The following is a 23,658-nucleotide window of genomic DNA, read 5'->3' as shown; positions in this document are numbered from 1 at the left end:
TTTGACAAGTATCCAAAACCGCAAAAAAAAAATTTGAAAATTAGTTTTTCTATCAAAACGCTGAGAAGTAACGGCCAAAATATGGAATGTCATACCTCGGTGAATTCGTCATTAAATTTCCAATCGAATTGCGTTCCCAGTTAAAAATTTTTTTATATTTTTAAATTTTCGAAAAAATGATGACCCCCACCCTTATAAAAAATGCAAAAATTGGTCAAAAAATTAATTTTTTCCAAAAATTGAATTTTAAAAATCGGTTTCTGCATCAAATCAAAATTTATTTATCTAAACCGAATGTGGATGGGTAGTATAGGTTGCCAGCTTTACAAAACAGTCATTCTTATGGCTTAACGTCTAATTTTCGCCAATTTACAACAAAATGACTCTTTAGGATTTTGTTTTTTTGACAAGTCTCCAAAACCCCAAAAAAATCTTTAAAAATCAGTTTTTCTATCAAAACGCTGAGAAGTAACGGCCAAAATATGGAATGTCATACCTCGGTGAATTCGTCATTAAATTTCCAATCGAATGGCGTTCCCAGTTAAAATTTTTTTCATATTTTCAAATTTTCGAAAAAATGATGACCCCCACCCTTATAAAAAATGCAAAAATTGGTCAAAAAATTAATTTTTTCCAAAAATTGAATTTTAAAAATCGGTTTCTGCATCAAATTAAAATGTATTTATCTAAACCGAATGTGGATGGGTAGGATAGGTTGCCAGCTTTACAAAACAGTCACTCTTATGGCTTAACGTCTAATTTTCGCCAATTTACAACAAAATGACTCTTTAGGATTTTGTTTTTTTGACAAGTCTCCAAAACCCCAAAAAAATCTTTAAAAATCAGTTTTTCTATCAAAACGCTGAGAAGTAACGGCCAAAATATGGAATGTCATACCTCGGTGAATTCGTCATTAAATTTCCAATCGATTGGCGTTCCCAGTTAAAATTTTTTTCATATTTTATACCCCCACCCTTGTCAAAAATGCAAAAATTGGTCAAAATTAAATTTTTTCCAAAAATTGATTTTTAAAAATCGGTTTAGCATCAAAACAAAATTTATTTATCTAAACCGAATATGGATGGGTGGTATAGGTAGCCAGCTTTACAAAACAGTCACTCTAATGGCGTTACGTCTAATTTTGGCCAAGTTACAATAAAAGGACTCTTTAGGTTTTTGTTTTTTTGACAAGTATCCAAAACCGCAAAAAAAATCTTTAAAAATCAGTTTTTCTATCAAAACGCTGAGAAGTAACGGCCAAAATATGGAATGTCATACCTCGGTGAATTCGTCATTAAATTTCCAATCGAATTGCGTTCCCAGTTAAAAATTTTTTTATATTTTTAAATTTTCGAAAAAATGATGACCCCCACCCTTATAAAAAATGCAAAAATTGGTCAAAAATTAATTTTTTTTCCAAAAATTGAATTTTAAAAAATCGGTTTCTGCATCAAATCAAAATTTATTATCTAAACCGAATGTGGATGGGTAGTATAGGTTGCCAGCTTTACAAAACAGTCATTCTTATGGCTTAACGTCTAATTTTCGCCAATTTACAACAAAATGACTCTTTAGGATTTTGTTTTTTTGACAAGTCTCCAAAACCCCAAAAAAATCTTTAAAAATCAGTTTTTCTATCAAAACGCTGAGAAGTAACGGCCAAAATATGGAATGTCATACCTCGGTGAATTCGTCATTAAATTTCCAATCGAATGGCGTTCCCAGTTAAAATTTTTTTCATATTTTCAAATTTTCGAAAAAATTATGACCCCCCACCCTTATAAAAAATGCAAAAATTGGTCAAAAAATTAATTTTTTCCAAAAATTGAATTTTAAAAATCGGTTTCTGCATCAAATTAAAATGTATTTATCTAAACCGAATGTGGATGGGTAGGATAGGTTGCCAGCTTTACAAAACAGTCACTCTTATGGCTTAACGTCTAATTTTCGCCAATTTACAACAAAATGACTCTTTAGGATTTTGTTTTTTTGACAAGTCTCCAAAACCCCAAAAAAAATCTTTAAAAATCAGTTTTTCTATCAAAACGCTGAGAAGTAACGGCCAAAATATGGAATGTCATACCTCGGTGAATTCGTCATTAAATTTCCAATCGATTGGCGTTCCCAGTTAAAATTTTTTTCATATTTTATACCCCCACCCTTGTCAAAAATGCAAAAATTGGTCAAAATTAAATTTTTTCCAAAAATTGATTTTTAAAAATCGGTTTTAGCATCAAAACAAAATTTATTTATCTAAACCGAATGTGGATGGGTGGTATAGGTAGCCAGCTTTACAAAACAGTCACTCTAATGGCGTTACGTCTAATTTTGGCCAAGTTACAATAAAAGGACTCTTTAGGTTTTTGTTTTTTTGACAAGTATCCAAAACCGCAAAAAAAAATCTTTAAAAATCAGTTTTTCTATCAAAACGCTGAGAAGTAACGGCCAAAATATGGAATGTCATACCTCGGTGAATTCGTCATTAAATTTCCAATCGAATGGCGTTCCCAGTTAAAATTTTTTTCATATTTTCAAATTTTCGAAAAATGTATGACCCCCACCCTTGTCAAAAATGCAAAAATTGGTCAAAATTAAATTTTTTCCAAAAATTGATTTTTAAAAATCGGTTTTAGCATGAAAACAAAATTTATTTATCTAAACCGAATGTGGATGGGTGGTATAGGTAGCCAGCTTTACAAAACAGTCACTCTAATGGCGTTACGTCTAATTTTGGTCAAGTTACAATAAAAGGACTCTTTAGGTTTTTGTTTTTTTGACAAGTATCCAAAACCGCAAAAAAAAACTTTGAAAATTAGTTTTTCTATCAAAACGCTGTGAAGTAATGGCCAAAAGATGGAATGTCATACCTCGGTGAATTCGTCATTAAATTTCCAATCGAATTGCGTTCCCAGTTAAAATTTTTTTCATATTTTTAAATTTTCGAAAAAATGATGACCCCCACCCCTATAAAAAATGCAAAAATTGGTCAAAAAATTAATTTTTTTCCAAAAATTGAATTTTAAAAATCGGTTTCTGCATCAAATTAAAATGTATTTATCTAAACCGAATGTGGATGGGTAGTATAGGTTGCCAGCTTTACAAAACAGTCACTCTTATGGCTTAACGTCTAATTTTCGCCAATTTACAACAAAATGACTCTTTAGGATTTTGTTTTTTGACAAGTCTCCAAAACCCCAAAAAAAATCTTTAAAAATCAGTTTTTCTATCAAAACGCTGAGAAGTAACGGCCAAAATATGGAATGTCATACCTCGGTGAATTCGTCATTAAATTTCCAATCGAATGGCGTTCCGAGTTAAAATTTTTTTCATATTTTCAAATTTTCGAAAAATGTATGACCCCCACCCTTGTCAAAAATGCAAAAATTGGTCAAAATTAATTTTTTTCCAAAAATTGATTTTTAAAAATCGGTTTTAGCATCAAAACAAAATTTATTTATCTAAACCGAATGTGGATGGGTGGTATAGGTAGCCAGCTTTACAAAACAGTCACTCTAATGGCGTTACGTCTAATTTTGGTCAAGTTACAATAAAAGGACTCTTTAGGTTTTTGTTTTTTTGACAAGTATCCAAAACCGCAAAAAAAAACTTTGAAAATTAGTTTTTCTATCAAAACGCTGTGAAGTAATGGCCAAAAGATGGAATGTCATACCTCGGTGAATTCGTCATTAAATTTCCAATCGAATGGCGTTCCCAGGTAAAATTTTTTTCATATTTTCAAATTTTCGAAAAAATGATGACCCCCACCCTTAAAAAAAATGCAAAAATTGGTCAAAAAATTAAGTTTTTCCAAAAATTGAATTTTAAAAATCGGTTTCTGCATAAAATCAAAATTTATTTATCTAAACCGAATGTGGATGGGTAGTATAGGTTGCCAGCTTTACAAAACAGTCATTCTTATGGCTTTACGTCTTATTTTGGCCAAGTTACAACAAAAGGACTCTTTAGGATTTTGTTTTTTTGACAAGTCATATTTTCTATCAAAACGCTGAGAAGTAATGGCCAAAAGATGGAATGTCATACATCGCTGAATTTGTCGTTAAGTTGCCGATCAAATGGCAATCACGGTTTAAAATTTTTAAGTTTTTCAAAATGTTGCAAAAAATGTTAATGTACCCCCTTATCAAAAATTTAAAAATTTGACATAAAATATACTTTTGAGAGCCGGAGATACCTCCTTCTCCTAGGTATTAACTTAATCTTAACTTAACTTAACTTAAACTTCTTTTTGGGGTTTTGCAATTTTCGTCAAGTCAAATCATTCTAATCACAGATGAAACGGATGCGGCAGCCATGGAAACTTTTCGCCAGGCTCAGCCACGTCGTCATCCGTATGACACGAGAATCAACCTGAGCAATTTGCCGGATGAGTGCCTGGCGGACATGTCCGCACCTGGATTCGATCCAAGCATGCCGTCACAGATGTCCGATTTGCGGGGAGAGTTTCTGGCCGATGTCTCTGCTCCGAGTATGTGCGATGATTCCAAGACTATGCCCACCAATGGGACACTGAGCCACGCGGACGATGTGTATGGTGAGATTCTGGATCGCTTTAGGAGTATTAGAGAAAAAATAAATCGATCGAATCAACTCCGCCGAGCGGAGGAGGATAAGTCGTGTGACACTCCCTGCTATCAACAGGTAATTGAAGTTAAATGTTTTTTAGGGTTTTATTTTAATGATAGACTTATCACACAGACAACGCGACGCAGGACATACACCCATCGCGATCCAAGTGGCCACATCACCAGCCACATTGATGAGACGACTGTTTCGAATACCTCATCGCTGGATTGCACCCCCAATGGCTTAGACGAAGAACCGGGACGTCGTCTCAACTTCTCGTTGCCAAGCCGATCTGAGAACCTGATGGATGAGTCAATGCCCTCCTATCACGAGGCATCGCTGCCAAATGAATGCCTGGACATTTTGGATAACGAGACAATGCCAGCTTTTGAAACGCTCGGTTCGAATTCGTATCGTTCCTGTTTGGAGAACGAGACCATGCCGTATATGTCGTATATCTCTGAGGGATCACGAAGACAGCAGACGATGCCAAGCGAATGCCTTGAGGATGTGAGCCAGCCCTCTTTCGAACGGAGTAGATCTCGAAGACTTAGTCCCAGAAGGCAGCGTCTGGTATCGATGCCCTCCCAGAATCTGTGCGACATATCGGCGCCCTCGTTTGCCAACTCATCCAGAGTTCGAACCACCAATGAATGCCTGGAGGACATATCAATGCCATCATTTCAGGGGGTCTCGCAAGTTTCCAGGAGCAGAAGTCGCAGTCGAAGTCGAAGTCCCAGGCAAACGCAGAGATCCAGGCACACGCGAAATATAAGCGATATCTCGGCCCCAACTTTCGCTAGTTCGCGACGAGGTCAAACCACTGCCAATGAATGCTTGGATGACATGACCATGCCATCGCTAGGACGAATATCACGCCTGTCATCACACACAAATCACCGCCAACCGAGAAGATCGATGTCAATGCAAAACATTAACGACATCTCTGAACCCATATATGTCAGCTTCCAAAGAGATCCCATGACCAATGAATGTCTGGAGGAAATTGTCATTCCACCTCATGCTTACGGTGAAAGAACTTCGAGAAGACAACGAAACAGCGAATGTCTGGAAGACATGACAATGCCCTCTTTTGGCGGAATTTCGAGAGCCTCTAGGGCCAGAAGTCTGGATCGACATGAAAGATCCATGCCTTCACAGATGATGAGCGAGTGTTTGGATGACATGACCATGCCTTCTTTTGGTGGAGTGTCCAGTGCCACCAGAAGGCAAATGACGCTGCCCAGTGAGTGCCTAAATGACGTCAGTGAGCCCTCCTTTGGCAGAAGAAGCGGTTCTCGAGGATCAAGTCGACAGCAGAATATTTGCGACATATCAGCCCCTTCGTTTCTAAGCTCCACCAAATATGGAGGTACAAGTGAGTGCTTGGAAAACATAGCAATGCCATCATTCGCAGGAACACCGGGAGCATCGAGGAGAAAGAGTTCCAGGCGAAGGCAGGTGACAATGCCTTCTCAAAATATTGGCGACATATCGGCACCCTCATTTGCAAGTTCGGGACGAGGCAATACGACCAACGAATGCTTGGAGGACATTTCGATGCCTTCGTTTGGCGGAGTGTCGTCTGCTTCCAGAGGCAGGAGTCCAAAGCGCCAACAGAGATCACGGTGTGATCCCAGTTCAAGAGGTCGTTTGACGACCAACGAGTGTTTAGTCGATATGACCATGCCCTCCCTTGGTGGAACATCTTCTTCATCACGACGGCCTATGGACCTGCCGAGCGAGTGTCTGAACGATGTTAGTGCCCCGCCGTCTTTTGGAAGGAGCATTTCGCGGGCAGCCAGTAGAAGGCAAAGAACGTTGCCATCCCGGAACCCATGTGCCAGCTCTACCAGATGTCCGCAGACGAACGAGTGCTTGGAGGACATTTCGATGCCATCATTCGGTGGTGTTTCGGTGGCCTCCACACGCCGACAGTTGACCATGCCCAGCGAGTGTTTGGCGGACATATGTGCACCGTCCTTTGGAGGTAATTCTGATGCGTCCAGGAGACAAACCACTGGCTTGCCCAACGAGTGCCTGGACAACGTAAGCATGCCCACCTTTGGCGATATTTCGGCAGTTACAAGGAGAAGTGAGTGCTTGGAAGACGTGAGGCAACCTGCCCTGGGAAGAAGTAGATCGGTTGGACGGAGTCCCCGAAGTAGGAAGAACCTAAGCAGAAGTCAAGTCCCCAATAAATGTCTAGAGGATGTAACAATGCCTTCGTTTGGTGGAATATCAGGCTCTTCTCGGAGGAAAAGTAACTCACGACGTCAAAAAGCACCCTTGCCATCCGTCATGAGGACTAATGAATGCTTAGAGGATGTATCTATGCCCTCCTATGGAGGAGTATCAGGCGTATCCAGAGCGAAGAGTGCACGACAAAGAACGATGCCGTCCAGACATATTCAAGACATTTCCGCACCCACATTTGCCAGCTCTGGCAGAGGATACACTACAAACGATTGCTTGGATGATGAAACAATGCCATCTTTTGGAGTTGTCTCGCAATCTCCGAGTGGAAGGTCTTCCCGAAGACAGGCTCAAAGTATCAGATCAGGTCGTGGATTTGATACTAATGAATGCATTGAGGACATTTCGATGCCTTCGTGTGCGGAAAATACGCAGAGCTTTAGGGCAAAAAGCTCGACGTCAGTGCAAAGGTCAAGACATGGAGCGATGACCAATGAATGTCTGGAGGAAGTGACAATGCCCTCGTTTGGCACTTCAAGTCGTAGTCCAGCTGCAAATGAGTGTCTTGAGGACATCTCCATGCCTCAATATGACGAACATACAGGATCGTCCAGAGGAAGGTGCCCCACACCTATGCAAAGCTCAAGACGAATAGTGCTGAGCAACGAGTGCTTAGATGACATTACCATGCCATCGTTTGGTACTTCTAGGCGTGGACTTGTAACTAATGAATGTCTTCAGGACATTTCAATGCCTTCCTATGGGGGAAATTCAAGGCTGTCCAGAGTTAAGAGCACCACGCCATTGCAAAGGTCCCAACAGATGACCGCGGAATGCTTGGATGATATGACAATGCCCTCGTTTGGCACTTCAAGTCGTAGTCCAGCTACAAATGAGTGTCTTGAGGACATTTCAATGCCGTCCTTCGGCGAAAGCAGAGGATCGTCCAGAAGAAGATGCCCCACACCCACGCAAGTGTCTAGGCAAGGCATGATGACCAATGAATGCTTGGATGACATGACCATGCCATCGTTTGGTACTTCTGTTGCCGAAAATGCAGGATCGTCCAGAAGAAGATGCCCCACACCCACGCAAGTGTCTAGGCAAGGCATGATGACCAATGAATGCTTGGATGACATGACCATGCCATCGTTTGGAACTGTTCCTGATGAATGTCTTGGGGACATTTCAATGCCGTCGTACAGAAGAAATACAGAAAGAAGCCTCACGCCCGGACAAAGGCCCAGACAGGAAATGATGACCGATGAATGCTTGAATGATATGACCATGCCATCATATGGGGAGGCATTTGCTTCACCCAGAAGGCAAATAGTAATGCCAAGTGAGTGCCTGAACGACGTGAGTGCACCGTCCTTCGTAAGCGGCACTTCCGAGGGAACCAGTCGAAGACAAAGGATCTTGATGTCCCAAACTAATACTGACTGCGGTGGCTGGCCAGCGTCACGGGGTAGAAGCCCCAGGATGCCGCAAATGTCGATGACGAATGAGTGCCTAGAGGACATGACAATGCCCACGTTTGGCGGCGTCTCTGGGTCATCACGACGCGGCCAAAGTGCCATGGACAGCGTTCGACTGGAGGACATGAGCATGCCCTCGGGCCTGTCGCATCGAACCCAGTACGGCGAGTGTGTGGAGGATAATGTGAGTGGAGAAGGTGGTCGTCGCCACCGGCTCTTGGCGCCTCTGACCACCAACGAATGCCTCGAGGATGTGAGTGCGCCCAGTTTTGCCGCGAGCAGTCGAACGGCCAGTAGACACTTGCCCCAGTTTACAAACGAGTGCTTGGAGGATGTTTCCATGCCGCTCAATGATTCATTATCGAGAAACGTTTCTAAATCAACAGCGCGACGTCCGCCGGACATTTCCTATCCGTCCGAGATGTTGGCCAATGAAAGTGCTCCCGCCTATCAGTCGGCCAACTGTACGTGCTCATCTTCATCTCCATCGCCACCGCCGCAGCAGAGCTCCAGAAGTTTGCCCTGGGAAAAGGGCAGTGCCGGTTGTCTGGAGGATGAGACAATGCCCACCTTCGAGGACGTTTCCTATCAACCGCGTCGCCATCAGCTGACCATGCCCAGCGAGAACCTGGCGGACATCACAGAGCCCTCCTTCTCGAGATCCCGTTCCAAAGTGGGGGACACAGGTCAGCCGGGCCTCTTTCACTCCACGGGATTGCCGAGCTCTACGCGAAAGGAAAGCCTTAAGGGCAAGTCCCCGCGTCAGGAGCACAAACGAGATGCGGGCAAGCAACTGGCCGACGAGAGTGCTCCGTCCATACTGAAAGACGCCGCCAAGGGACCTTCGGAAGTGGTGAAGGAGGTGACGGTTCAGAGCTCCAAAACCTCGGTGACGCGTGTTTTTAACAACACACCCGATGGTGGCAATAACTCTGGCCAGCCCATGATCGAGGACCTTTCGATGCCGCCGTTCGAGGCCACGGACCCCAGTGCCCATGAGTCCCGCCATCAGGATGCCTCCCTGCATGGCTTCAGATCCATGGACAACTATAGGCCATTCGATGAACTCATATATAGCCAGGATTCGGTAGGTAATCAAACCCAGCCCCAGCCCCAAACTCCGCAACCGGTGAGGAGTGCGAGCCGCGGTCGCAGTGTGCGAAGGCCACCGAGCAATCCGAGCAATCTTGGCGGGAACGTTGGTGGGGCCACCCGGACTCCTGGACAGCCGTGCGATATGGTTGGAACTAGTTACCCCCATGGAAAACCCCATTGCTATACCCGCAAACCCTGCTAAACAGATAGTCGGCCTGGTGGCATATTTTATACATTTTTTAATAGAGGGAAAAAAATAAGTATTAAACAAATGTCAGTAGCTTTAAATTGTTTTTCTATAATAGTTATTTTAATATTGTTATTATTGATGCTTTACAAGGTCTGGTGGTATATTTTATATTTTTTTTTTATAGTGGGAAAAAACATTAAGCAAATATCAGTAGCTTTAAATTGTTTCAAGACTCAATAGGTATTCCATTAATATTCTCTAATTTAATTTTTAGGAATGCCGGCAATTGATTTGTTGTTTAAATGCTGTTTAATAGGCACGCATTTCATTTGGTGAAATTGTAAACAGTATTCCTATTTCCTTTCGTTTGTAAAAAACCAAATAGCAAGGAGCAGCAAACAAATTTGAGTTATGCGTGCGTATTTCCAAAATCGTGTTCAATAATTCAACACCATATTGAGACAATTTCCGCGACAAAACAATGTACGGTTCGTTGTAGCAGATAGAAACTGGTACGTACTATGTGTACATATATATCTGTATACATCTGCAAAATTGGTAACAAATAGGTTCAGGAATCGGGGAGGAAGCTTCCAGCGGAAGCGCGTTCATTGCTGGCTTTTGTCAGCCGTTGGCCTTCTGTTGTTTCTCCCCATGCTCATTTCCTTTGTTGCTTTTGCATTTGCTTTGGCTTTGGCTTTGCTTTGGCTTTGGAACACGAGTGGTACGCGGGCCATAGGGTAAATAAGGGGTATCTCAATCCGTAGCAGACACCCGACGGGCATGCCGAGCGATGCGAGCTATTTAAAAACAATTTATTTTTAGCAAGTGAAGCGCCACGAGCGAAACAACCTGTCGACCCACTGCACACCCACCCATCACATCGATACAGAGGAAGAAATGCAAAAGAAAGATAGCGAAATCAAATGGTATGTTTTATATTTTAATTTACTGGAGTTTTATGGTTTATCTGATCTGGAGATCAGATTTTTTAAAATTTGCATATAGTTTGTTATAAAACAATCATGGTATGTGTAACAATCATGTAACAATTTTAAATTATTTTTTTTTAGCTGCCGAATAAGGATTTTTATAGAACAACTAATCCGATTTAAAAAAATGTTTTTTTCAATTCTTATCATAACATATTGCTATGTTTTGCCGAGTACTAATTTCAAAATTTTTTTTGTTTTATTCTTAAAGCTTCTGATAGTTCAAAAAATTACCTAAAAATTTCGATTTTTCATTTATTGATGCATAACTTTTGCTAATTGCAAAATAACAAAAAAAATCGGTCTCGGGAAAAAATAGTCGACTTAACTACGATTCTAAAGACTAACAATTTTCTGATTTCAGAGCAAGCCGCTTCCCAAAACGTGTCCACAGCAGTTTTTACACTCCAAGGTTCTGAAATTTTTGAAATTGTAAGAATGCAATTTCTAAGTTTGAAATATTCTTAAAATATTGTCTTCTTTTTTTTTCAGTCGTTTGAGCTTTGGTATTGATAACTGCTTGATTGCTGGATTTACACAAGGTAATTAAATATTATTTTTCATAGATTTCATATTTGTTGGCCAATTTGTGAGGTAGTTTTTCCGCCGGTGCACCTTTGCATCGTGCTCTGGCAGGTGGGTGGCCATTGCCCCCTTCGGTTCGTCCCACCCCGCCTTCCCTCTCTTGTGAGTGCGACGTTGATTTCGGTTTGAAAAATCGAGCGTTGCCCGACAAATGTCGGCGAGGTCGGTTAGGAAGGTGCCAGAGGTATGCTAAACAAGGACTGCAGATGCTTCAGATTGGTTTTCCAATTACTCAACATTTCAATGCAAATAACGGCGGTGCGATGGGGGTGTCAGGGTGTCAGGGTGCCAAACGGGGTATATAGTGTGGAGAAAGATGGCGACGTAACGGTTAACGCCGCACTGGGTAACCCGTTGAAGAATTGAATTGGCAACACACACACATTGCCATCCCAAATCCACATCCACATCCCCATCAGATCCCGACTGTTGAGATTGCGGCTGAGTTGCGAAATGTGGGGGCGGTGACCTGGCTCACAGCTGGAGCTAAATATATCTTTCGATTTCTTGTCAGAGATAAAATTTCAATCACGTTTACTTCACTTTCACTTGGCCAATTCCGCCCACTGACCCACTCAATCAGCGCCGATTCAGCCGAGATGTGTTGGCCATCACTGTAAAATCGGAAGGATCTTTAGTTATGCTTTCGTGGTGTGTGAATTATTGCAGAACAGGGTTCTCTAAGCTAACACATGGGCAATTGTTTTTAATTTAATTCATATTTCCCGAAAAACAGGAATTTTCGATTTGAGTAAGAAAAAAATAAGGGCAAAACATGTTTTCCGTTTTTTAAAAATCGAAAAATAGGGACAACAAAAAGTTATTTCATTACTACTTGAACTTTTGGAAAAAAAAAATAATTTCTTGATAGTTTTTTTTTTATTGTAACTTGGTCAAAATACGACGCACACGTACAAGACTGACTGAATTTGGGCAGCGGATGACTTTATTAAACAACTTGGTCAAAATACGACGCACACGTACAGGACTGACTGAATTTGGGCAGCGGATGACTTTATTAAACAATCATCATCTCTCTGGAACAAATATTTTATTTTGCGAATTTTTGAATTTCGAAAAAGTGCCAGGTTTCAGGTTTGCATGCAATAGATTTGGAATTTAATTAAGAGTTCAGCAAGGCATGAAATTCCAATATTGAACAATTATATTCATTGGTGTGGCAAAAATACTGATCTTTTTAGACGAAAAATCGTCAAAACTGAAAAACCGAAACTGCAATTTTCTAATACCACCGGAAATTGATTGTTTAGGTCGTAAATTGCACAAAACAGTCTCTCTGCTTATTGTTGATCAACATTTGCAATTCCTAATGGCAAACCTTTTGTTTGCTTGGTAACTATTCGTCTTATTACATTTACCAACACTCTTAGTATCCAGTGCTGACTGACTTTCCAAACAATGCAACCATTTGTCAACACTGAAGTGGGCAAAAGGGGGTGAGTTGGTTTGTTGATCTGCCCCTTGATTTTCATTTTCATTCTCATTTTCATTTCCATTTTCCATCATCATCAGATGGTGTGGGTGAGAGCGAAAGCCTCACACGTAGCAGCCACTTAAAAGTTGAAAATTACAATTTACAGTTGTAGCCCCCGAAGACTCGTTTTCCCCCCACAAACACATACATGCATACATATTTAGTTTAGTTTTTTTTTCCCCCACCCCCCATTCTTTTTTTTAGTTACCATTCAAGTGGCAGTTAAAATGGTTTCAGCCTCAATTGCTGGCATCCTGGTGGCGTTTCGCCGGTTGCATCCACCATTTCACCATTTTTAGCATTCTACCAGTTCGCCATGAGGACCAGCATTCAGCATCCTACGGCCAACAACCAACATCCTACAGCGTACATATAACAGGCAGCGACCCGCTGCATTAGGAAAGTTGACGCTGTTGATGCTGTGAGCGATTTATTGTTTTTGTGTAGAAAGCGTAAAATGGAACAAATTTCCCCACACCATTTTCCGTGGGCCCACACTCACAGCCCACATTTAGCCAGTGATGTCGGCCGACCCATTTCAAAAACATGACAAATCGAACTGGGACAACAAAGAGATCCCTGGATTTGGCTGACAATTCTGATGTGTTTAATCAGATTTTCCCAGAAATGTAATTAATTTTTATTCCGTTTGAAAGCCAATTTAATCAAAGAGACATTCAAATGCCTTAAGTCCTTTAAACTGGATTTTCACACTCAAATGTAGGCAAAATAAAGTATTTATTTTCAAAGCACATTTTACTTCTTATCCAACTTTCGTCTAGTTTGTTAGGTAAAAAGTGTATAATTAATTATCACATTAAAATTGTATATATGCAAAAGCTCGAACGAATTGCTATTGATTTGATACAAAGTTTTAGTTGTTTTACCAAAATGTTCTTTAAAATTTAAATTAAATTAATCTTTAATTATAAAAATTAAAAACGAATAAATATATTTTTGAGAATCTTCAAATCGGCATCACTTTCCCGCACACACACACTTACATCATTTGTTTGCCTGTGGGCGTGGTTGCGTGCTTTTAGGCTGTAACTGCAACTGCTGCTCCTGGTTTTTCCTCCCCCTTAACCAGCGCTCCTGCCCTCCCCTCCCCTCCCCTCAGTACCCCACCCCCACCCCTATAACCATTCGAGGCTAGGCAGTTAATTGTAATTCTGCAAAAATGCTGTCAAAGTTATGCGAGTGCGAAAATGTCCACGGGCAAGGGGCAGATGGTGGTTTTGGTTTCGTCAGTGGGGGACAGTTGGTGGCAAAAATGGCGATAGGGGATTGGGAGGGGGGTGGTGGAAAAATAGAGGGGGTGGGTGGACAACTGCATTCGACCAAACCCGCATTCGAGTGGATCGCAGTTTCCAAATTGCATTTTAAAGCCAGTCGGCTCGGCTTTAAGCCAGCGGAATCGATTGGCCCAGAGCTAGAATTCCGGAAGTGGCCTAAATCTGAACCAGCTGGATTCGTTAATCGTTTACGCTTTGTCAGCTCGTATTTTTTCACTTTCTGTATGCGTTCTGGTCTGGTAGAAAGTTTTGTTTCATTGTTTTGTTTTATTATGTGCAGCCTTGTGTTTAATATAAAAGAATATGGATAAACAGAGTTATAAAACATTTATTAAGAAGTGCTAACGTTTTTACAAAACTTGTCAAAATGATAAATAAATTTTGATTTAATAAATAGTTAAATTTTTTTGTTTTCAAATTAAAGTAATTGCTTTAATATAAAGCTACATCTTTTTTAAGTTGTAAGTTTTCTTCTATTATTAAGCACATCTTCCACTTTTTCACCAGAGCTCTTCGATAAATCTACACTGATTTTCCCCTTAAAATCAGTTCAATTGAGAGCTTTTAAATGTACCACTCTACAGATTTTTAATTAATTTCGTTTTCTGTTGGTTACCTCTTCAATTGCACTTTAGCCATAGCTTTGAAATTAACCAGTTAGTGGTTGATTTCATGGCAGTTGCTTTGCTTACGTTTTGTGGGAAAACTTTCACGCATTCTATTCTTAATGAAATCTACAGCAGCTGTGAATAACTTTGCTTACATTGAAGAACTTGGTATATTTGATATACAGCGCCACTGGAAAAGTTATGCTTTTCAAGGGAAATTGTATAACAACTTCTATCTATCTTTTGTTCGTCGTATATTTGCTGGTGGCGATTTGAATAATTTAGTGTTTTTAAAGTTTCTATTTGACTCTATAAAATTGAGAAGAATTTGGTTTGGCTATCTCAGGTAGACTTTTAAATATAATACCCTGTTTTCTTATTGTTAAATCCGAAGTGACTACGGTTGCTAAGTATAGAATGCTAATCTTAGATCTTCAGATTTTCCCAAGGCAATCATTTTTCCACGGAAGATTAGCCGCATTTTAGGCTATAAATTGGACTCACAAAATGAAATGTAATTGCCCAAATTTCCATTAATAATTTAGCCCACTGAAACCCTGTTTTGGCTTACTTTGTCCAATGACAGATTGCGAGTTTTCTTGGGTATATGTACACTGTATAAGCACCCACCACCACCCATTATTTATCCGCTGACGTTTGGCGAATTTGGCAAATCAGTGCCGGAACTTTCGCAAATGCTAAAAGCAATATTCACACGCTCATAATTTACAATCGCAAAGTTTCATCTGCCATTCGGTTGGCTTTCCGTACATATACATTTTTTACACTTTTTTTTTTCTTTCGCCCACATACGGGAAGGAAATTATTACTTACATCAAAGATTTGCATACATCGTCTTAGTGGGTTAGGCAACGGCAAATTTGTCCCTGCCAGGAAAAGCAAGAAAATGGGAGAAAGGGGAAAGGCGGGAGAATGGGAGAGTGGGAGGAAAGAATGGGAATGTGCGGCAAGTGAAGGAAGAAGTTAAGTAAAAGAATTCGAAGGGAAAACTTTGCCTTCAATGAAATGAAATAAAATTGCATTACAACGGCACAAACGGGTGGGGTAGAGAGTTCCTGGAATGGTTTGGCTCCAAAAGGGGGAGGGGGGTGGTAAGGGGGGGGGGGGTCTTCCTTTGCGACGTGTGCGAAAAACTTTCGCCTTGCTCCCATTTTTATTCCTGCCAATGGGCAAAGTAAAGTCAAGTCAAGTCAATGAACGGCACACTCGCACACTCACTTGGACGCACATAAATTTGTTTAACCCGCACATGTGTCAAAGTTCTGCCAGCACCCCTTTCCCCTCACCCATCAGGGCCTTTTTTAACCCAATTTCCGCAATTAAGTTTATATCATTCACCTGAGCTGACTAAATCAGAGCCAAAAGCAACGCAAAGTGAAAGCCAAAGTAAAATTTCCTGCCCAAGGACGAGGAGTGAGTGTCAGGTGAAGCAACTTGAGCCAACTGACACTACGTTCATACGCCAGCTGTTCGCCAAATAGATTTGCAAATAATAGGCTGGACCGATTCCAAATTTGATATAAAAAGAATTCAAGAAATGGTATAAATATCTGCAGTATTTCCACAAATAAAGAATAACTTTATTTTTTTTAATAAATGTATTTATGTTATCTCGAATAAATATAACTAATAGGAACTGTTTTAAATCGAATGTTTTGTACGTTATTTGAAATATTTTAATATTCAATTTTATGATTTAACATTTAAATTAAATATTTAATATAAAATTTATAATTCCGTAGTCAGATATTTATATTTACTAATTCATTTTTGTGTTCGTGTTTATAAATAATATTCTTTTTTGATGAGTAGATTCGATCCATTTTTAATTTATTAAAAACGTTATATTTGAATCCTATTTGAGCGCTGTACCATAAAATCCAAAGTCACAATATTTTGTTTTGCATAAACTTGTATGATATGCGTTGATGATTGTGATTTAGTTGATGATGAAGGTTATGGTTGCTTGCCAAAGACTGCAGCCTGCAAAAAGGGGGAAATCACACAAAAGAGACGGGATTCCCCCATTTTGCAAGTGAGTGAATGGTTTGGGTCTGTGACCTGTGACCCCCCTCTCCATGGGACTATTGCTTCATTAGGGTTCCATATGTGATGGACATGGATGTAATGCAGGTGGCACAGGTACTGCAGATACAACTGCAGTTGCAGATACAAGGGAGACTTTCTGGGCAGTTCAAAGCATATGGGTTAAAAGTGGGCTATCGCTTGTCAAATTAAGGTAACATTGAATGGAAGCTAATGAAAAAAGTAAATGTGTCTAAATCCCAATAAAAAGTATGATGATTATATTATTGTATTGAATTACTACATAAACTTTAATACTGTATGTAGTTTATTTTTAGAACACACTTATCAAAACTAAACATTCAATTTGCTGAGGATGTCACTTTCATGCAAAATTCTGGTTATAACTGAAACTCTCTCCAAAAATGTATATTTAATTTATTATATTTAACTAATACTTTTATTTTTAAAAAAGTCTCTGGCATTAACAAAAATTTGTATTGAAAAGATGATACTGATGAGATCCTTTCGTTTGTACAGAAATAAGGACAAAGTTTAAATTGCCTTCTTTTGATTGTTGCAGTCAAATTTTCACAGGGTCAAGTAGGAATTACTTCCTGAAAACTAAGGTAACAGTGGCTACATTTAAATGAATAGATGATCGATAAATTCCATTTGGCACTTGTCCTGGAATAGGGACACTCGCAAGGATGCTTACATTCTCGTTGGGACACTGGCCGGCGCTATATAGATTGATATAGTGACGCAGCGACATCGAGAACTGTCGTGTGGTAATAAATGGCAGGACAAGGGAATTTACGAAGTTAACGAAGCGTTCTGGACCAGGCACAACACACACACACACACACAAACACACAGAGAGAAAAAGGATGCGACTTAAGACGAGAGAGAGACGGGGAGAGGGCTAGAGAAAAGGACAAAAGGAGAGCTGCATTAAATCCATGCTTGTTTGTTTTTCATATGTACTCGCAAACAAGGACGAGTGCCACATATGCACCTATCTCACATTGTATCTGCCCATATGTGTGCGTATCCTAGTGTTTGTGTGTTTGAGTGCCTGTTTCTGGGTGTGTTTGTGTGTGTGTGTGTAGGGATGTGTGTGAGCGGCGCGGCTTTGCGTTAGTGGAAAAAAAAATAATTCTAACAGCAACTCAAACAGGCAAACAAACAGCCAAACAAACAAACAAACCAACAGAAAACATGAAAAGCGGCGCAAAAACGGAGAAAATAAAAGAAAACTGCACAGAGGGAAAGAGATGGAGAAGGAGAGACAAATTGAGAGAGAGAGAGAGAGAGAGAGAGAGAGACAGGGAGCGAGAAGGACGCACAACATTTGATGTTTGTGCTGAACAAACTTTGGCACGGAAACTTGCTCCAAAAGACACCTGAGCAGGCTTTCCCCGAAATTGCCCCATCCCCCACAAATCCACCCAAAACAGGCGCAAAACCCCCCGCCCCCAGCCACGCCCATAGCCCAAAAGATCGATCACGTATTTGAAAAGCGTTGACAGACTACATACAGAAAAAAAAAACTTATCAACTGTCCTTAGCTTGGGATTTTTCAAAGTCTTAAGGACATCTTTTTACAGCGTCAAACCATATTTCATTAGAGACCTACAGAAATCTCAAAAATTTTGAAAATATATTAAATATTTAGAGAATGCTTACCTTTTTTACCTTATAAAAAACATTTTATTATATATATTTATTATTTTTTTTTATTTATAAGTTAACATTATTATTAAAGAGAATAGTACAAAACGGTTAGCTTTTTAGAAAACTAAAGTTAACCCATTTAACACTGAAAGTACAAAGTAAACCATCTTAAATATTAAACATATTTCCAAGTAGATCAAGAGAAATACTAAAGGTGTATATGAATGCAAGCGATAAAACGTTTATGCAACTTTTTCGACTACCTGGAATACCTTAACTTATGTTTTCCAGGCCCGAGAGAAATACCATGTTTTTTTTGCGGTGCAGGAAAATCGCTGGGCGTCAGTGGAGGGACATGTGTTTGCATTCAATTCATTCAAATATATTTTCAGCAATTTTTTCTTGTCATTTCATATGTGATGATGGGTGTTGGGAGTGGATTGCCCAGTCCACCAAGTCCTCCAGTCTCCCTTGTCTAGCTCTTTTGTGTGTTTTCTTCATTCAATCATTTCATGGACAACATGTAGCCTAGACATCTATTCCATGTCGCCGTGTGTTTGTTGTCTGGTGATTGACCCAGAAAAAAAAGAGGAGAAAAAGGAGTGATTGTGAATGTGAATGTGAATGTGAATGCCACCTGAGCAGATGTGGATGCATGCTGTCTTCCTTTGCACAACAAAAGACTTGGCGCCCGATTTGATTAGCAAGAGTTGCTGCTCTGCTGAGCGGCCACATGGAAAAAAGTGCTGTCATGTGTCCGTTCGGCTTTTTTCCTTCACTTTTTGGGTCTTCCAAGTGCTTCGACTGGATACCATAAGCCATATACCATACATCTTATGAATGGGCTGGACGATTGCAGATGCATTTATGAATTGCACATGACTTCTCGGGAGTGTTGCAGAATGGTCGATGGTGTTTTTGGGTTGAAAAGGTTGCAGGAACCACAGCTCGGATGGATGATGCAAAAAGTAAGGAGCACTTAGACAGAAAGGAGCCTTCGAAATGAGATACGAAGGCCACTTCCGCAGCTGCATTACCTTGTTTCAAAACTAGACCATATTATTTTAAGGCATCAAAATGTTAAAAAAAAAAAAAAACAAAAATATAATAAATAAATTATTTTAAAATTTCATTGCATATTTTAAGCAATATTTTACAAAAATGATGGCTTCACTTTAATTCTTAATTATCGAAAGTAAAATATGATTTATACAAACTATTTAGAAAAGTAATGAGACAGCCAACCAATTTGCATTTTAAGTTTAGGTATACATGCCATTTGGCCCTTTTTGTTGCTTGTTTATTAAAAAAAAAATTTTAATCTTCGATCAATTTTTCAACCTTGTCGATTTTGTGTGTGTGAGTGTGTGTTTGAATTTGGGTTGTGCAAAACATAATGCACTGGCCGTACTCCCCTTTTGGCTTACCTTTTTGGCTCAATACATTTTGGCTGCTCCAGTCGCCTTTTATCCTCATCCTGTTTATCGCATAAAGTGTGAAAATGCCAAAAATTGTCCTAGGTTGCGGTTTTTTCGAGGGCAGGTTGGTCCTCGAAATTGCCCTTGCCCTCGCTTTCGTCCTACGGAAAAAAAAAACCAAAATTATTTCAATTTTGTGACTGTGCTACGTGCATTTTTACACCGCTTTTAGAGTGTGTGTGTGTGTGTATGTGTGTGGAGTGTGTGTGGAAGTGGATTTGCTGTTTGTCTTAGTACTTTCCGCACACTGAAAACATTCATAAAGTTGGCTCACGCTTAAGTAAACACGAAAAGTGTAAAATGATTTCATCTGATGATGATTTGGCTTTGGGAATTGCACGCTCCATTGCGTCACTTACGAGTTTTGCACTCGTGTAAGTGTGCGGCATGCAATTATGTATTATTACACACACCACCCACCCGCTCACATACAGCCAAATGTATTTGCACAATGTAGAGCAAACAAGCTGGGAGACCATTTGCATATAATAAACCAAAATGCCATTTGTTAATAGTGGGTGCTCTCTAATGTGAAACAGCGGAGATTCTCTTACAGTGGAAGGAATTAGTGGAGATTTAATTAAAGTGTATGGATTAATAATAATCTATGATTTAAATATCAATAAAAGTTTGTTTAATAAATAAACAATTTATTTTGACATGTTTTTCCCCCTTAAAACAGTATTTCTGTTTAAGTGTATTCATTGGACCAACTAAAAAGCCTTCTAAAAGATTTTTCCAAAATAAACTGAAGGCAAGAATAACAGCCTAAGCTACCTTCCTTTTTTTTGTTTGTACATAAGCAGAGGTAAAGTCTTGACCTCTTAAAATTGTAACTAATATTTAAACAAATTTACATACATCTTATAAAGTCCATACTGTAATTCGTTTGACAAATTGTGCGTTTTTTTTTTTTTTTCAAACAGCGACCGTTTAATGAGTTTGCCGAGCATGATATGACGCGGAAGCGGCCAACGGGCATTTCGAGCTGTCAACAAAATGCATTCGATTGGATGCACTTCCTCCGGTTGGCCAACTGCAATTTGACCAATGCGCTCTCAGTTTTTAATTAAAAAATATGTTTGCTTAGTCGTGCGTTTGTGTGGAAATCCTGGGTAGATCGATTGGAAAGCCACATAAATCTGGCAACATTATCGGACATATTTGTTGCTTTCGTTTTTTTATATTTTTTTCCGCCAAGGCTTAGACAAAGTGGCATTTGGGGTATTAGCCTAATGCCATCACAAATCCACCTAGAATAACGAACTGTTTATGCCCGCGAATCCCCCAAGAGGTTTTGCATCCACTGGCACTGGTGATTAGCCAGAGAAAATCCCGCAGCAAGACCAAAGAAAAATGGCAGGAAAATGTGGAAACGGTTTTAGAGAAGCCCAGTGGAAAACTAGGTCGAAGCTAAGAAGAGCCTTTTCTGAAGTCATTTGTTTTATGGCTAGATCGTATAAACAATAAAAAGATTTTTAAGCTTTTTTAAAATCCCTTTAACTAAAACTTAGTATTTGTTTTTTATCCAACAATTCCTAAAATGTTTTGACGAAGGGTCCAAGTTGTGGTTAATTTATTTGTTTATTATTTGTTGTAATACATGGGCTAAAAAATAAAATTAAATGGTTTTTATCAAATCTAAATAATAAAGAAATAGTTTAATGATTTTTGCTGTTATGTTTTCAATAGTCCAACTAAAAAACAAACTTATTAAGCCAACTAAAAGATTTTTCCTAACTAAACTTGAGACACAAATAACAGCCTTTAATTTATTTTGACAAGGTAATTTAACAAATGTCTTTTACTACTGTACTAATTAAAGGCCGACAATCTTCAAAGCGTTTCCCTATCAAATTTGGTAATAATCTTTGCCTGAATACAAAACAAACCAGTAAATAAATCAGTGATAATCCCTTTTATTGCTTTTTCGGTGGTGCCCTGGATAAACGCCTTAGAGTAGGCAACGCTTTTGATAAGATCAACTTTATACTCTCTTTGTGTGGGTTGTACAGCTGGGGATTGGGCACACACACTTGTTGATGGAGTCAGTAAAGGCTCACACACACACACACACACACACATCTTAACACACACATACACACACAGTTGAAGGCGTGCTAAAAAAGTTTTCATAATTGACGACAAGCAGCAGGATACCCAGCCTCATTCCCCTACTCCACACACATTTTCTCCCAGTGTACGTCTTTCCATGGCGATGATGATGATGGGCAAATATTTTACGTCATTAATTAGCGCATGGCAGCGCGCTTGAAACTATTACGTAACGCGATTACACCAGCAACAACAACGCCGACAGCATAAACTATTATGTGCAAAATTTTTAATGACGTTAGCGTGGTGGTGGGGGGTGTGGTGGGTGGCTAACAAAGAGATGCCAGGATAAAAACCAAAAAGAACATAGTTCGAGGCATTTGCATTCCTCAACTCGTTTACGAACTTTGCTTTATACCCTTTCAGGTGGTAATATATCTTTGGGTGTAAGCACACAAAAAGTAAGTGCGTACAACTTTTTATATGTTATATGACACCAGGAAAGTTAAAAATACTTATGGCTTACAAATTTAATGTATTATTAAACCAATTTTTAAAATAAAACTTTCTAGATATATATGTTTTTTTTTCAAGTAGTATAACATATCATATTTCGTTTTAAATCTTAAAACTTTTAATAAATTGTGTCAAAAGAGTACAATTTTGTTTAAGGGGTTACTTTAATTTCCTATATTTTTTAAACTAAAAGGTTGTTTATACATTTAAAGATTAAACTCCAATTAAAAGGAAAAAAAATATTTTTGGTCTAGATCTTAGTCTATTTTTCCTTAGCTCTTTTTTCGATTGATGTAAAGCGTATGCATATTTTGAAGTAAACGAATTCTTATACTGCTTAATTGTGCCTTAATCTAAAATTTCTCATAATGTGCAACAAGTGTATCAAATGTCGTATTTAAAAATAAAAATCTTTTCTACGTTTTCGGTTTCTTTTCGCTGTTATTTTTGATGCCCTTATAATTAAATTATTAAGCGTTAATTCGTGCACAGTTGTTGTCTCTCCCACACAGTCAAAGGGACACACTGACGCACACACATTAGATATGTTATCATTACTATACCGCCCTCACACCTCTCCCCATCTCGCTCCCCCTCACACCATCTCCATCTGCTCCTCCCTTTCGCACACTGCTCCAGTTCATCTCGCAGTCGGCGGATAATGAGAATTTAAATCGCAATAAAGTGGCGCTGCTAAAGAAGGAGAAGTAACAAGCTAAAATAAATGTTTAGTTGAATTCTGGGTTGGATTAAAAGACATCCCCCAAAGGGGCAAACATAAGCGGGGGCGGTGGGGGCGTGGCAGCAGCAGACAGCAAAAGTGTTGCCGACTTAGGGACCGTCTGCATTCGAATTATCCGCAAGTATATGTATCTATATCTTCACCAACAGACATGATCAAAATAATAGCTACGCAATCCAAAATATGTATATTATTTCATTTGTTCAAATTTTCAAATGTAAATTAAATTTAATTAAATTTAAAAGAAATTTAATATATTATTTTCTTCCTTTTTATGGCCTTATAGTCAAGTATGAATATATTGGAAAGAAAGGCAGTAGAGTTTTAAGCTGCAAGCTTCGACGAAATTTGGAAATAACCGTAAAAAAAACTTGGCAAGAGACAATCAATTTTTTTTTTGTTACTTCGTTGCTTAAAAACTTAGTTATTGCTGATTAACGATTTTCACCCAATTACGTACATATGTTAATTAAATAAAAATTTATTAATATAAATGTATATAGTGCGAAATGCCATAGTGACTATTTTTGTGGTTACAGCTGTAGTCCTTCGTCTGCACATCCAATTGCGTGCCTGTGTTTGTTTTCGTGTGCGTTAATAAAATGTAATTTTGAACCGTATTTAAG

General features: G+C 39.1%; 2 protein-coding genes across 6 annotated transcripts in view; both read left to right on the top strand.

Annotated features, from left to right (window-relative positions):
• The window catches only part of LOC128265094 (uncharacterized), a 61,554-nt gene extending 51,921 nt beyond the window's left edge, over window positions 1-9,633 (top strand). For all 5 annotated transcript variants that reach the window (XM_053000911.1, XM_053000909.1, XM_053000910.1 and 2 more), the window contains exons 7-8: window positions 4,292-4,659; window positions 4,717-9,633. In XM_053000911.1, coding sequence (XP_052856871.1) covers window positions 4,292-4,659; window positions 4,717-9,555 — 5,207 coding nt within the window. In that variant the 3' untranslated portion in view covers window positions 9,556-9,633. The remainder of the gene's footprint in view (window positions 1-4,291; window positions 4,660-4,716) is intronic.
• Window positions 9,634-11,047: 1,414 nt separating this feature from the next.
• The window catches only part of LOC128265097 (teneurin-a), a 246,366-nt gene continuing 233,755 nt past the window's right edge, over window positions 11,048-23,658 (top strand). The window contains 1 exon segment of the mRNA XM_053000913.1: window positions 11,048-11,077. The gene's annotated coding sequence lies outside the window, so the exon portion shown is untranslated.

Source organism: Drosophila gunungcola, unplaced genomic scaffold (assembly GCF_025200985.1).
Source record: "Drosophila gunungcola strain Sukarami unplaced genomic scaffold, Dgunungcola_SK_2 000093F, whole genome shotgun sequence".
In the NCBI taxonomy this organism is placed as follows: domain Eukaryota; kingdom Metazoa; phylum Arthropoda; class Insecta; order Diptera; family Drosophilidae; genus Drosophila; species Drosophila gunungcola.
This window is presented reverse-complemented; position numbering and strand designations above follow the sequence as displayed.